The 14,694-nt window shown below is 36.1% G+C and overlaps 1 protein-coding gene across 5 annotated transcripts; it reads right to left on the reverse strand.

Annotated features, from left to right (window-relative positions):
• Positions 1 to 489: 489 nt before the first annotated feature.
• LOC129411082 (homeobox expressed in ES cells 1-like) lies at positions 490 to 9,023 on the reverse strand. Of its 5 annotated transcripts, none has more exons than XM_055160931.1 (5): positions 8,885 to 9,023; positions 5,170 to 5,272; positions 3,913 to 4,025; positions 1,910 to 2,081; positions 490 to 907 (listed from the first exon to the last, which is right to left on the reverse strand). In XM_055160931.1, the coding sequence occupies exons 2-5, from the start codon at positions 5,258 to 5,260 to the stop codon at positions 753 to 755; spliced, it is 531 nt and encodes a 176-aa protein (XP_055016906.1). In that variant the 5' UTR covers positions 5,261 to 5,272; positions 8,885 to 9,023; the 3' UTR covers positions 490 to 752. The 5 variants fall into 5 exon arrangements, with proteins under 5 accessions (XP_055016906.1, XP_055016905.1, XP_055016903.1 ...); XM_055160930.1 differs by having other exon boundaries at positions 3,913 to 4,028; XM_055160928.1 differs by having other exon boundaries at positions 8,778 to 8,895.
• Between the last annotated feature and the right edge of the window lie 5,671 nt (positions 9,024 to 14,694).

Here is a 14,694-nt window from a genome sequence, read left to right on the forward strand (position 1 = left end):
GGTTTTAGTCCTGGTTTAGACCTAGTTTAGACCTGGTTTTAGACCTGGTTTGGACCTGGTTTAGACCTGGTTTTAGACCTGGTTTAGACCAAGTTTATACCTGGTTTTAGACCTGATTTGGACCTGATTTAGACCTGGTTTTAGACCTGATTTGGACCTGGTTTAGACCTGGTTTAGACCTGGTTTTAGACCTGATTTGGACCTGGTTTAGACCTGGTTTGGACCTGGTTCAGTGTCCGGCAATGAGTGGAATACTGTGGGAAAAAAAAGGGATATAGCCCAAAATGTGAAAACAGGAAAATACCGTCATGTAATCCATTTATTTCATTTATTATTATAAGTAACTGTAATCCAATTACCACTCACTGAAACAGTAACTGTAACTGAATACAGTTACTCATAATTTGTACTCTGATTACGTAACTCCGGTACATGTAATCTGTTACTCCCCAACACTGCCAGACACACACACAAACCGTAAACACACAATTTATATTTTTATATTTTATTTATTTGTTAAAAAATAAAATAAAATACAATTTTATACAGGTAAAGTCAGAAAAAAATAGCTCAGGCCTATATATAAATAATCTGAAATATTTATTTACAGCAGTCAATTTCACAGGGCTCACTTGCTACGCTTGAAAGTGTTTTACATGGTTTAGAATCAGGATTTTTGAGGTTTTGATGTGTTTTAATTTATTTTATTTACAATCTGTGTTCACTGTTGAGTGGTGATGGTCCTGCTGGTGTCACATGGAGCTGTCTCCTGTGACCTCCCGTGACCCTCGCCGTGCCCTTTGACCTCTGGGCTGATGACGTCGTCGCTGAGTGAAGACTGGACGCGGTGCAGCTGTGTCTCTCGGAGCGAGCGTCTCAGTTTGGCTCTGCGGTTCTGAAACCAGATCTGAAAGAAGAGATAAAAGTAGACTTGGTTCATGTAGTACTACTACTACTACTACTACTCATACTCCTACTACTACTACTCCTACTGCTACTATTACTCCTATTACTGCTACTACTCCTACTCCTCCTACTACTGCCACTAATACTACTACTACTACTACTGCTACTCCTACTTCTACTCCTACTACTGCTACTACTACTTCTACTTCTATTCCTACTACTGCTACTACTACTACTACTACTTCTACTACTACCTACTACTACTACTACTACTCCTACTACTGCTTCTACTACTACTCCTCTTATTACTACTACTCCTACTTCTACTCCTACTACTACTACTACTACTACTACTACTTCTACTTCTATTCCTACTACTGCTACTACTACTCCTACTTCTACTACTGCTACTACTCCTACTACTGCTACTACTACTACTACTACTACTACTACTACTCCTACTACTACTACTACTACTACTTCTACTACTCTGCTACTCCTACTACTCTACTACTACTACTACTACTACTACTACTACTACTACTCTACTACTACTACTTCTACTACTACTACTGCTACTACTACTCCTACTTCTACTACTGCTACTACTCCTACTACTACTACTACTACTACTACTACTACTACTACTACTCCTACTTCTACTACTACCTACTTCTACTACTACTGCTTACTACTCCTACTACTACTACTCTACTACTACTACTACTACTACTACTACTACTACTACTACTACTACTACTGCTACTACTACTACTACTCTTACTACTGCTACTACTACTACTACTGCTACTACTTCTACTCCTTCTACTACTCCTGCTACTCCTGCTACTCCTGCTACTACTACTACTACTACTACTACTACTTCTACTACTACTGCTACTCCTGCTACTACTACTCCTACTACTACTGCTACTACTACTACTCCTACTACTACTCCTACTACTCCTACTCCTTGCTTCTCAAGTTTTATCAAGTCACTAACCTTCAAGTCTAAGTCGAGTCCCAAGTCGAGCCCCAATACGAGGCAGATGAAGTGAAACCATCATCTTTACCTGTATCCTGTCCTCGTCCAGTTTGAGTGAGTGTGCAAGTTCCTCTCTGAGCTGGATCCCTGGATAACAGTTCACCTGGAAAACTTTTTCCAACATTCCCACCTGAAACAACAGCATTTTAGTCCTGTAAAATATCGACACTATCCTAATACTATCCCTATTTTAATAATTTAATATTAAAAAAACATGGATGGATGGAAAGTAATTAATAACAAATACTTAGATTTTTTTATTTCATTGAGTAGATTTTTCGTGTAATTGTAGTTTTTTCAGGAGATTCAAATTATTTAGCCATGCACCTGTACTTTTACTTGAGTACATATATACAGTACTCTTTACGTCACTGATTACAAATACGTGTTTCTTTGCTATTTTATATTTTTAGCAACTTAAACCCAATCCAGTCCCATTCCACTTTATTTATATCGCACATTTTATAAACAGGACAGCTTCCAAAGTGCTGCACAGGCAAAAAAATACAATAAAAAGACAGTAATACATAAATAAAAACAAGAAATGAAAAGTGTTAAAATAAAATAAATAAAGCTAAAAAAAAAAAAAAAAAAAAAATTGAATAAAAAATAATAAAAATAAATTAATAAAATAAAATAAATTAAATAGAAGACACAAAGGACTACACAAATCACGCCGTCTAAAAAAACCAAAACAATACAAATACAAATGTGTCATAAAACAGCACTTAAAACACTCCACTAGGGGGGGCTGTTCGGATGTAGGGAGGGCACGTGCATTGGTGCGTTGTGTAACTTTTCTGGCACAGCGTCCATCACCTATTTTTCTCCATAGATGTTATTGCTTTGCCTGAAATGTTCCACTATATGGCATTAAAATTATCTCCAACAATCAATCTCCATAAAAAGACAAGAAGGAGGCGCCACCAGGCCAAGTTACAAGTCGGTTCTATGGAAAGGCGAATAGGGTTAAAAGGAACTGAGCTATAGAAAAACATCTGTGATTGACGTTTAATGCCATACTGTGGAACATTCTACATAAACTATTAGCATCTCCATCTTTTTTTACATCTTAAATACTCCTACTACTACTACTACTCCTACTACAATACTACTACTCCTACTAGTACTACTCCTACCACTACTTCTACTACAACAACTACTACTCCTACTACTACTTCTACTACAACAACTACTACTCCTACAATTAATCCTACTACTCCTACTACTACTTCTACTCCTACGACGACTGCTCCTACTACTACTTCTACTACTCGTACTACTACTTCTACAATTTCTACTACTACTTTTATTCCTCCTCCTCCTAATACTACTACTACTCCCACAACTCCTACTATAGTACTTCTTCTACGTCTTCTCCTACCACTCCTACTTTTACTACTACTACTACTACTACTACTACTACTCCCACAACTCCTACTATAGTACTTCTTCTACGTCTTCTCCTACCACTCCTACTTTTACTACTACTACTACTACTACTACTACTACTACTACCACAACTACTATAGTACTTCTTCTACGTCTTCTCCTACCACTCCTACTTTTACTACCACTACTACTACTACTGCTACTACTACTCCCACAACTCCTACTATAGTATTACTTCTACATCTTCTTCTACTCCTACTTTTACTACTACTACTACTCCTAAGACTACTACCTCCTCCTCCTCTGACTACTACTACTACAACTATAGTACTACTTCTACGACTTCTCCTACTACTTCTACTCCTACTACTACTACTCCTACCACTCCAACTACTACTACTACCACTCCTATGACTACTACTACTACTACTACTACTATTTCTACTCCTATTACTACTACTTCTACTCCTACTACTACGCCTACTACTACTACTTCTACTACTACTCCTATTACTTCAACTTCTACTACTACTCCTACTCCTTCTGCTACTACTACTACTCTGTTGTACCTGTTTGTCAGTGAAGGCGGTCCTTGGTCTTCGTCCCATAAACCAGTGGGAGTTTGGTCTGATGGAGCTCAAATCTGAATAAACCTCAAAGTTTTCCTTCTCTGTCTCTGGGTCTGCTGTGAAACAAGAGAACCAAAACACAAAATGCAAGATCAATAATGCCATATTGCGTAACATTCCAGGCAAAGCAACACACCCTTTAAAATCCTGTCATCAGAAAATTAATATACGGTAATATATTTTCAATTATTAACTGATTAACAGATCTAAGTGCTAATGGTTTGTGACATTAAAACAAAATAAACAATAATTTTGAATTTACACATACACATATTATAATTAATTTGCTTCTCTCTTAAAAAGGATTTAAAAATACAGTTTTCTAACTTCAAAATTGCACTTGAGCTTCAGTATAATTTAATGAAATGTGAAAAGTATCTGTAGATGAAGTGAAAAACTGTAGTGGGATTAATTTTTCTGTAAATATTTGTCAAGTAAAACCTAAAAATCTGGATTTTTCACTTTCTGAGAAATGTTTAGTGTCTATCATAATCTCTTCTTTAATAAACAAATAATGTAAAATTCAGTTGTGAATGTTTTAAATCCGGGTTCTCATTTCTCTCGCATGTATCTGAGTGGTTTTCATTTGCCAAATTTCTCTTGATTTTTCATATTTTGTGACATTCTGAGTAGGGATGTAGCAATATCCAAATTTCTCTTTGAATCAAAACTGTGAATATACAACTTTTTCACTCAAAAATGCCTTGTCAAGCCTTTGTTTCTGTCACACACCAAAGAGTTAAGATTTAAGAGTGTTTAAGTTATTTCATATAATCATAAATTGAATTGAAATGTAGCAAAGAATTATTATATATGTAGTTCCTTAAGTTTCTTTAAGCTATTACTGCTCCAAAACACTGAATTTAAGGAAAGAGACTTAATATTTGATATATTGTGATGGCCCACAATATTATTGAGAAACTTTTGACGAAATTTTGGTTATTGTTACATCCCTAATTCTGAGGTTAATCTCGTTTTTGCCATTGAAATCACATTACACTTCATTTTTGACTATGGAATTTAGAATTTTTTTGTTTACTATCTTTAAAAGGGCCAATAACATCTTCATAAATAACCAAAGTCAAACCAAAAATAATACATTATAATACAAACAATTCATTAGTTTTGATTCATGAAAACAGTCTTTACCTAATTTTTTTGTTTTGTTTTGTTTTGTTTACATAAATTCTCTCTTACCTGCCCAAGGTCTGTGCAGTTTGATCCTGTTGCACTTTTCCTCATTTCCACTTCCCAAAATCCTCTCAATCGAAAACTCCACAGATGCCATGCTGGAATCAGTCTAAAAAATCATTGACAAATCAGTGAAATCAGTGAAATCAGTGTGATCGTAGCCACCTGTCCCACTGCAGAGGAGCTGTAAAATGCTTTAAGTAGGAGCAGAGATGTTGAGATGTCGAGAAGGAGGGTCTTAGCTGTAATTAAAAAGGATTAGGGAGAGTTTTACATGAGAAAGAACCAGATTTAACAACAGACCAGTGTGTTTCTCCACAGGAACTATGAGGATTAGAAAAGAGAGGCAGAGCAGGTGAAACATTGTAAAGGTGAAGAGGAGGTAATTGATGTTTTGGTTTAATTATAGGGCTGAAAAAGAAAAAAAATGTGAAGTATTGTGATTGTATTTGCATAATATATTTTTTAAAGTATGCATTTTAAATTAGAGGAGCATTAACATTTGAGAGAAGATTGACATATGAATGTTTAAACTAATACAAGAATCCCATGCGTTCCAGAACATGTTTGTCTACATACTTAGGCTGTGTTTTTGTCTCAAACAGAAAACACTCTGTTCCACCTTGTGATGTCATGTGGTAATACAGGAAGTGCGCAACCATATTTTTACACTCCATACACCTTCACTAAAATCGGAAGAAAATGGATGGATGGATGGACACCTTCAATAGAATCATTTGAATAATTTCCATTCATCTAATTTCTTCCACTTAACCGGGGCCAGGTCGTGAGGGCAGCAGTTTAAGCAGGGACTCCCAGACTTCCTTCACTCCAGACACTTCCTCCAGCTCATCTGGGGGACCCCAAGGCATTCCCAGGCCAGCCGAGAGACATAGCTCCTCCAGTGTGTCATGGCTATTCCCCGGCGGCCTACTCCCTGTGGGACATATCTGAAACATCTCTCCAGGGAGGCGTTCAGGAGTCATCCGGAACAGATGCCTGAGCCACCTCAGCTGCTCCTCTCGACGCGGAGGAGCAGCAGCTCTACTCCGAGCTCCTTCCATGTGACTGAGCTCCTCACCCTATCTCTAAGGAAGCGCCCAGCCCCCCTGCGGAGAAAACTAATTTCGGCCGCTTCTATTCATGATTTCGTCCTTTTGGTCATTACCCAGAGCTCATGACCATAGATGAGGGGAGGAACATAAACTGGGCGGTAAATCGAGAGCTTCACCTTTTGGCTCAGCTCCCTCTTCACCACATGGTCCGATACAGCGTCCGCATCGCTGCCGACGCTGCACCTGTCCACCTGTCAATCTCACGCCCCGTCCTCCCTTCACTCGTGAACAAGACCCCGAGATACTTGAACTCCTCCACTTGAGACTCTCTCAGATAATTTCAGCCCTGGAATTGTCAATCTCTATTGAACTAAAGGTAAATGGTCACTGTTAATTTGAAAACTACCACTTCATAACATCACAGGCTGGAACAGAGCATTTTGAGCAGACTAATAATAAAGTGTTACTCAAATTTGTGTGAATAAAACAAAACACAACTCCAAGTTTGTTTGTGATGAGGAAACAACATTGTAACATGGCTTAAAGCGAGTCAATTTTGCATAATATCAGAACTTTTAAGTATATAAGTAAGAAAAAAGTGCAATTGCCATGGAGACAAGCTGGAAGAGACGATCCTCAAAGCCAAATAATGGTCAGGTTTGTGGAGATGCAAGCTCACGCACAGTAAGGACACACGTTTCTTTATGTTTTTCAGCGCAATAAAAGCCTCCCAAAGGATTTTATACAAGTACATTATTTTTTTCCCCAAATTTAACGCAATCAAATCTGTCTTTAACTTGAGTATTTTTTGGATTACAAGTTTCCCTCCAAAACATGTCCTACACAGAAACTCATGAGTGGATTAACTAAAGAAGAAAATGACCATTGAGTGTGTGGCTTAAACTAATAATATGGTACATGACAATAGCAGTACTACTACAACTCTGCTGGAGACTGCTAATGCTATTAACCCCATTTAAAGGAGCCTGGAGGGGGGAGCAGTTAACTTAAAGGTGCACTGCGAAACTTTTTGTTTGGGAGTCTGTCACCTGTTTGTTTCTGTGGATATACGGGGTCGCCTCTCCACAGATCTGACCTTCCAGACAAAGCAGTAACATCTCCAGCATTTAGAAAAGTTACACAATGCAACTTTGACCGGAAATTTGGATCTCCAGTTTTCCCAAACATTTCCTTAACTCTTTCCTACACAACTCATGAGTGGATTAACCTAAGAAGAAAATGACTTGTATTGAGTTTGGAGGCTTAAACTAACAAAATGGTAGATGACAATAGCATCACTAATAAACCTCTGCCGGAGACTGCTAATGCTATTAACCTAATCTAGTCTGCTTTGTGTGGCTATGGGGCTGTTGTCATGCAGATGGACACAGAGCAGATTTAAAGATGTATTTACTTGGAAATGGGAAGTAAAGCTAATTACAACTTATGCCTTATTACACTCAAACTTCTCCTTTTTGGAGTCAGAATGGCCGGAGTTTACATAAATTTTGTATTCTAGCCAGGCCATAATTTACGACCTTGTTCTCTTGTTTGATCATTTGTCACATCAAATTTTAACTCAATCAATCAATCAAACTTTATTTATAAAGCTCTTTTCATTAAAAAAAAATGCAACACAAAGTGCTATATCATATGATTAATTAAAAATTAACATGTTTTCCTTCAAAGGAAACAGTAGTAGTAAGAAATGTTTACTCAAGTAAAAGTACAAAGACTTTTATACTGAATTATGTTTTAAGTATCAGTGTAAGAAACACAAATGTTTACATAATTTCATATTGTAAAGCTTTGGTCACTTTTGTCAGTTTTGATACAAAAACTACTGAGATGTACAGCTGATTAAAAAGCAGTGTTTGGGAATTAAGTAGGGGATTACTGTAATCTGATTACTTTTTTAGTAAAGCAAAGCAAGACAATTTTATTTATGCAACACAATTTGTACACAAGGTGCTTTACAAGTAATTCAAAGTGTTTTACACTTTACACACCGCAGTAATGTAACTAGTTACAACTGAAAATTGAGTAATTGGATTACAGCTACATGGTCTAGTAACTTTTAGTTACTTTTTCCCTGCCAAAATTGTGTGTAATCTGTAGGTCTTTGCCATAAAACATAAAAAAACAAAAAAAAAAAAAAAAACACAAAAAGGTACAGGATGTTGTTTGCTGGTGTCAGACACAGATCAGATGAGAATTTAAACAGTAGTAACAGGTTTATGGAGGACTGTGGCATTCCCTCTGTGGCATCCTTCCTAAAATTAGGCTCTATAACAAAAAGTGTGATTAGTGTGAAGAATTCTTGCTTTTTATAAGTTGTTTTCTGAACTGTATCGTTCCCTTTTTTTTTTTCATAGTAACTTATAGTGGTCAGTGATCAAATTACTTTTGAAATTTAATCTGACCAACACTACACAAAAGTTACTCAAGTAAAAGTAGCTGAGAAAATATAATTGAGTATTAGTTACTTTAATAACTAGTACAATGACAGGTTTACGCTAATTTAGATTATTAACTAAAATAGTTTAATAGTTTTCTTACATTTGTGGTGTTCTCTAAAGAATCTGAAGCCATTCAAATATCTTAAACGTGTAATAGTCCTGTGCCTGTGAGTGTCTATTTTAAGCCTGACCCTTAAGAAAACGTACCTTTATTGACTTTAAAGCGGTAATAAACGCCTTATCATCCTCGTGTTGGTTTTTCTGAGTCACGCACTTACGTAACCGCACGCTGACGTAATGACATCACGAGGCCCGTCTGGAAAACGCGGAAGAGAAAGACAAAAACAACAGCGACGGCAGCAGCGAACGAGAGAGAGCTACAGCGACACGGAGTTTCGCTTAACCGCAAAAAGAGCGCACCGAAACGCGATCAGAGACATTTCACGGTTTGATTATTTAGTTTACGGTTCGTAGATTCGCTGTTGTTCACGTTAACCGGTAAAATGTCGCTTGTCGCTAAGATATTTGGCAAGGGAAAGGGCGAGAAAGGGCCAACGCCACAAGACGCGATCCAGAAGCTGAGGGAGACCGAGGACATGTTGATGAAAAAGCAGGAATTTCTCGAGAAGAAGATCGAGCATGAGCTGGCCACGGCGAAGAAATACGGCACGAAAAACAAAAGAGGTGAGCCCCGGGCCTGGACGCGGGTGTCGGTGAGGTTCGGTCCCGGTTTTGGAGGCGGTTCTCGCGGGTTGGGAAAAGCCGTTAGCCCCCAGAGCTAATGGGAAGTTTCTGTAGTCAAGTGTCAGGCTGCCAGGAACCAGCCTTTTCCTGATTACTGGATTTTTAGGAAGCAATTAAGCTCCCAGGAACACTATTATAATGGATTTGGTTGAAACATGGTTAAAAACATGTTAAAATCTACAAATACTTAAGAATTGGGATCACGTTATCTCAAAATTAGGTAATGAGGAAGATGCCAGGTACCAGGGGCGAGGCGCTGCCCGTCGTAGGATTAAACCAACTCCGCTATTTTTTGGATCAGCTCGTGTTTACTTACCTAAAAAACTCAATAATTCACTATTAAATACATTTTCTGATTACACAGACATGATATGAAACCAGGAGTGTTCAAAAATATCAAAATATCAGCATATCGTATCGTTTAATGTGATGATATTGTGTCTATATCGTGGACAGCTGTATCGATATATCGCCAAGAGTATTTTTTTGGTTATTTTACTAAATTATTTTGTTACATATCAAAATATCAACATATCGTATCGTTTAATGTGATGATATTGTGTCTATATCGTGGGCTGCTGTATCGATTTATCGCCAAGAGTATTTTTTTGGTTATTTTACTAAATTCTTTTGTTACAGCGCTTTTGTTTTGTTACTTGTTTAGAGGAAGGAAACTCATTTATGACACACATTTGCCATTTTGAGGTTGTTGTGGTGTGTTTCATATTGACGTTGAACAAGAAGTGGTTTAACAAAGTCTTTTAGTATCGCAGCCATGATTTAGACATTATTTTTTTATTTAACAATTCCAAATCAATTAAAAATATAACGTATTGAACAGGGGTGCGCGTTGCCTTGAGTCTGATGATACGATACGTATCATGATTCACATATCACGATTCAATAGGTCACGATATATCCCAATACTAAAACAATGGATGATATATCGCGATTTATCAATAATTACTTCTAATAATACAGTCAACTACACCTTCAAGAGAACACAATTGTATGAAATATAATTCATAAACTTTTTAAAACCATGAGAACTGTGAATGTAACTAATACATTTTTGTGAAAAATATTATTTAAAAAATTGATTCGAGAATTGTGCAGTGAAGTATCACGATATATCACTGAATCCATTTTTTTCTTTCACCCCTAGTATTGAATCGCATCGAACCGAAAGTGTACTGTATCGAGATATGTATCGTATTGGCAACTTCTTAATGATGACCAGCCCAATATGACACCTTGTTGACTCACGTTAGATCTTTTATAAATGCTTTTTCTCACGTGATTGACCTATTTTATGATATTAATTTTTTTTAAAAGTGATTGCCTTAAATTTTCACACATACTTTTGACAGATTTGTATTTTTTTATTATTATTATTAGTTTAAGATATATTGGTTTTCTTATTACTGGTTCTATACCTGGTTTGTTGGGATAGTACACGAGTTAAATAATACGGCGTCATAATTTTACCTCAGTTAAGTGTCAGTTTGTGAAGAAGAAAAGTTGTAAAATACAGGAAGTTGCAGTGAGTTGTTAAACAGAATAACTCTACCGATGTCGTCATCTGTCATCTGTCCTAAACAAAATGCTGAGACATGAGATGCTTTATTTGTATAGCACATTTTACAAACAAAACAGTTTCCAAAGTGCTTCACATAGCAATGCAACATTTTACTTTAAAAAGAAGAAGAAAAAAAATAAAAAATCAGCGGAATTATGTTTAATAAAGACACTAATAGAAAAATAAATAAAATAATAATAATAAAATTAATATACAAAAATAATAAAATCAATACATAAAAGCAGAACTAAAAAATAAAATAGATAAAAACAGTAAATAAATAAAATAAAAGACACAGAGGATCACACAACTCACGCGGTAGTAAAATCCAGAGAATAAAAGTGGGTCTTAAAACGAGACTTAAAACTGTCCAGTATGGGGGCTGTATGTTTGTACACAAGGAAGGCATTTTTCTGACAGTTTTAAACGTCGATTTAACAAAATAAAGGTGTTATCTTTTTTTTTTTTGTCAGAACGTGGCATTTTTGTTTTAATCCTAGGAAGCAGAACTATAACCTTTACCAAAATTTAAAAAACTAAAAAAGAGCAGGTAAAATATTTAGTAAAACCTTAAATCTACTGATGTTAACTATATTTTAGATAAATTAGAAGTCTGATCTGTCACTTTAAGGTACTATAATTGTGCTTTATCATTTAAAATTATCTCACATTTACTATTTAGCCATTACAATGCCAGTTACTTTAATAAACACAGAAAGTACTTATTAATTCAAGGAAAGCTATTTTTATGGACTTTGTATGAGCTATTCCTGACAATTTTGGTACTAAAATTAGAAATAGACTTTTTTACTTTTTCATACTACTCGCAAAAGGTTCTTTTTAAAATACCTGGACTCGTTTCTATATTTATTTAAGTGTCACAAGTCTTCACAATCTACCTTTTGTGTTCTAAACTACAGCCATTCACTATGACACAAGCACAAACACACGATTCTTTATGACGGCTCAAATTACAGCCTCGGTTGTGTTTTATTTCCTGTTGAGTTACAATTGATTGCTCTGGGAATTTACCTCTGTGCTAATTTTACAATGTGGTTTAAAAACATTATTCATCTCCCCAAACTATGAATACGTAATCATACCATCTGAATAATGTAATAAGTATGATGAGTGTTGAATTTAGGTATGTGTAATGATGTGTAGTGTTGTCACAATACTAGAGATTGACCAGGTTTATTTATTTTTTTGCAGCCAATGTTGATACTGAAATTCAGAGAAACCATTTGTAATAAGTTTGTTGAATATTTTGGGTCAGATACGTAGGGCTGTTGGTCATTTTTGGTCACATTTCCGCAAATTCTAACTTAAATTTCGTACAAACTCATCCACAACTACCGTATTTTCCAGACTGGAAGTTGCTCCAGAGTGTAACTCGCACCAGCCAAAAAATGCTCAATGAAAAAAAACATATATAAGTCGCACTTCTTTTTGGGGAAATTTATTTTATAAAATCAGAGACCAGGAACTGACATTTCATCTTGAAAGTCAAGTTCTAGTTATAACAATAGAACAGAGAACAACAGACTGAATAAGCGTTAATATGTTAATGTAACATATTAACAGTTATTCGGATAATTATAGCATAAACAACATAAGTTCACCAAACTCACGATCTCACTCCAAATCACTAAATCCATTGAATTCTTCATCCTCGATGTCACTTCTGCATGACCTTCCAGAGATAAACCATAGATCTGTGATGTAAACAGAGCGCCCCTTCCTCTTCTGTGTAGCTGTCGTCAGACTCGGCATCAGTTCCAGTTAGAATTATTCCGACCTTTCTGAATCTCGACAGGATGGTTTCGGTGTCACTGAAGTCCAGGCTTTATCGATTCATCCAGTGACTTACAGGAAAGTTACATGGTGCACCCTCCCAGTTGCCGTGAAGTTGTGTTCTCCATCTCCGCTTTCCTCCAGTCTCTCACAAGTTTCTCGCTCACTCCAAACTTTGTCTCTGCTGCTCGATTACCGTTTTCGACTGAATATTTCACTATTTGCAGCAGGACAGAGGCTTTTTCTACAGGAGACATGCGCAGTAGAGTGCGAAGTGACAGTGGTACAGGAGTAATATTAGTACTGGATACTGACACACAAGACTAGAGCCTCTTGTGGCTGTCAGTCTGAGAATTTGAATATACAAGTTGCACTGGAAGTCGCAGGAAACACCCAAACCATGAAAAAAAAGTGCGACTTATAGTCAGAAAAATATGGTACTTGTTTTGCCCCAAATCAGAAAAGAAAGCAGTGTAGTAGCAATTTTGTAGTACATTCTTTAGACTAAAGTGCTAATAAAAGCTTCATATATGTTTTTTATGCGTATTTTGGCAGGTGGTTGGTGCAAACTAAATTTCAGCCTCTTCTGGAGATTTAATTCCGATAGCAAATATGGAAAAAAAATATGTTGATATTGACTGTTAAGAATCCAGAGAAAATATTTGCCATAATTTTTACCGATATTTTGGGACAGATAGTAAGGCTGTTGGTAATTTTTGGTCACATTTTCGCAAATTCTTACCTAAATTTTGTAGAAACTCATCCACAACTACTTGTTTTACTACAAATCGGAAAAGAAAGCAGTGTAGTGGCATTTTTGCAATACTCTCTTTGGACTAAAGTGTTAATAAAAGCTTCATATATGTTCATATATAGCAAATATGGAAAAAAAAATGTTGATATTGATTGTTAAGAATCCAGAGAAACCATTTGCGATAAGTTTTGCCGATATTTTTGGTCACATACGTAGGGATGTTGGTCATTTTTGGTCACATTTCTGCAAATTGTTACTTAAATTTCGCACAAACTCATCCACAACTATGCAGTGTAGTGGCATTTTTGCAGTACTCTCTTTAGACTAAAGTGTTCTTTGTGCGTATTTCAGCAGCTGGTTGGCTCAAAATTTCAGCTTCTTCTGGAGATTTAAGGCCGAAATATGTGAAAATGTCCAAATATTTCTATACCATTTCACTCAACACAATAGAAATTAATTATTGAAACGAAAATAATAGTAGTTTCTTTCATTTTAACATTGTCTTAGACTAGTTTTTACGCTGTGTCTTATAGGGCTGAGTATCATTAAGAAGTTACCTATATGATACATACTTCGATACATAGGCCACGATAAGATACATATCTCGATACAGTGCACTTTCTATTCAACACGATATATTTCAAATCGATTTGATACGGTTCAGTAAAAAATAATGGCTAAATCATGGCTGTGATCCTAAAAGTCTTTGTTAAACTGTTTCCTGTGCAATGTTAATATAAAAAACTCCCATTTTAATCATCAAAACTGTGAAAATGTCAAATATGTCACATTAACGAGTTTCCTTCCTCTAAACAAGCAACAAAACTGTAGCGCTGTAATAAAATAATTTAGCAAAATATACCAAAAAATACTCTCGGTGATGTATAGATACAGCAGCCCACGATATCGATACTGTATCATCACATTAAACTATATGATATATCGATATTTTGATATTTTTGCACACCCCTAGTGTCTTAGTTAAAGATGCAACATTTCTGTGGAGAGTCCGTCACCTGCTTGTCTCCATGGAGATGTTATTGCTTTGCCTGGAATGTTCCGTGGTATGACATTAAACTCATCTATCTAGAATTTTACTCATTACAGGTGCTTCTATTGCTCAAAAACACAATAATTGTCTTTGTA

The sequence above is a fragment of the Boleophthalmus pectinirostris genome, unplaced genomic scaffold (assembly GCF_026225935.1).
Source record: "Boleophthalmus pectinirostris isolate CB_2022bp ecotype Guang Dong unplaced genomic scaffold, ASM2622593v1 HiC_scaffold_3, whole genome shotgun sequence".
Lineage (NCBI taxonomy): Eukaryota > Metazoa > Chordata > Actinopteri > Gobiiformes > Gobiidae > Boleophthalmus > Boleophthalmus pectinirostris.

Excerpts from the sequence above, each read along its gene's own strand:
- LOC129411082 (XM_055160927.1), bottom strand. The coding sequence starts at position 8,810 with ATGGCTTCAGATTCTTTAGAGAACACCACAAAT. Across the intron at positions 4,029-5,169 it reads ACTGCACAGACCTTGGGCAG|CAGACCCAGAGACAGAGAAG; the intron begins GTAAGAGAGAAT and ends CTTGTTTCACAG. Across the intron at positions 908-1,909 it reads GACTCGACTTAGACTTGAAG|ATCTGGTTTCAGAACCGCAG; the intron begins GTTAGTGACTTG and ends CTCTTCTTTCAG.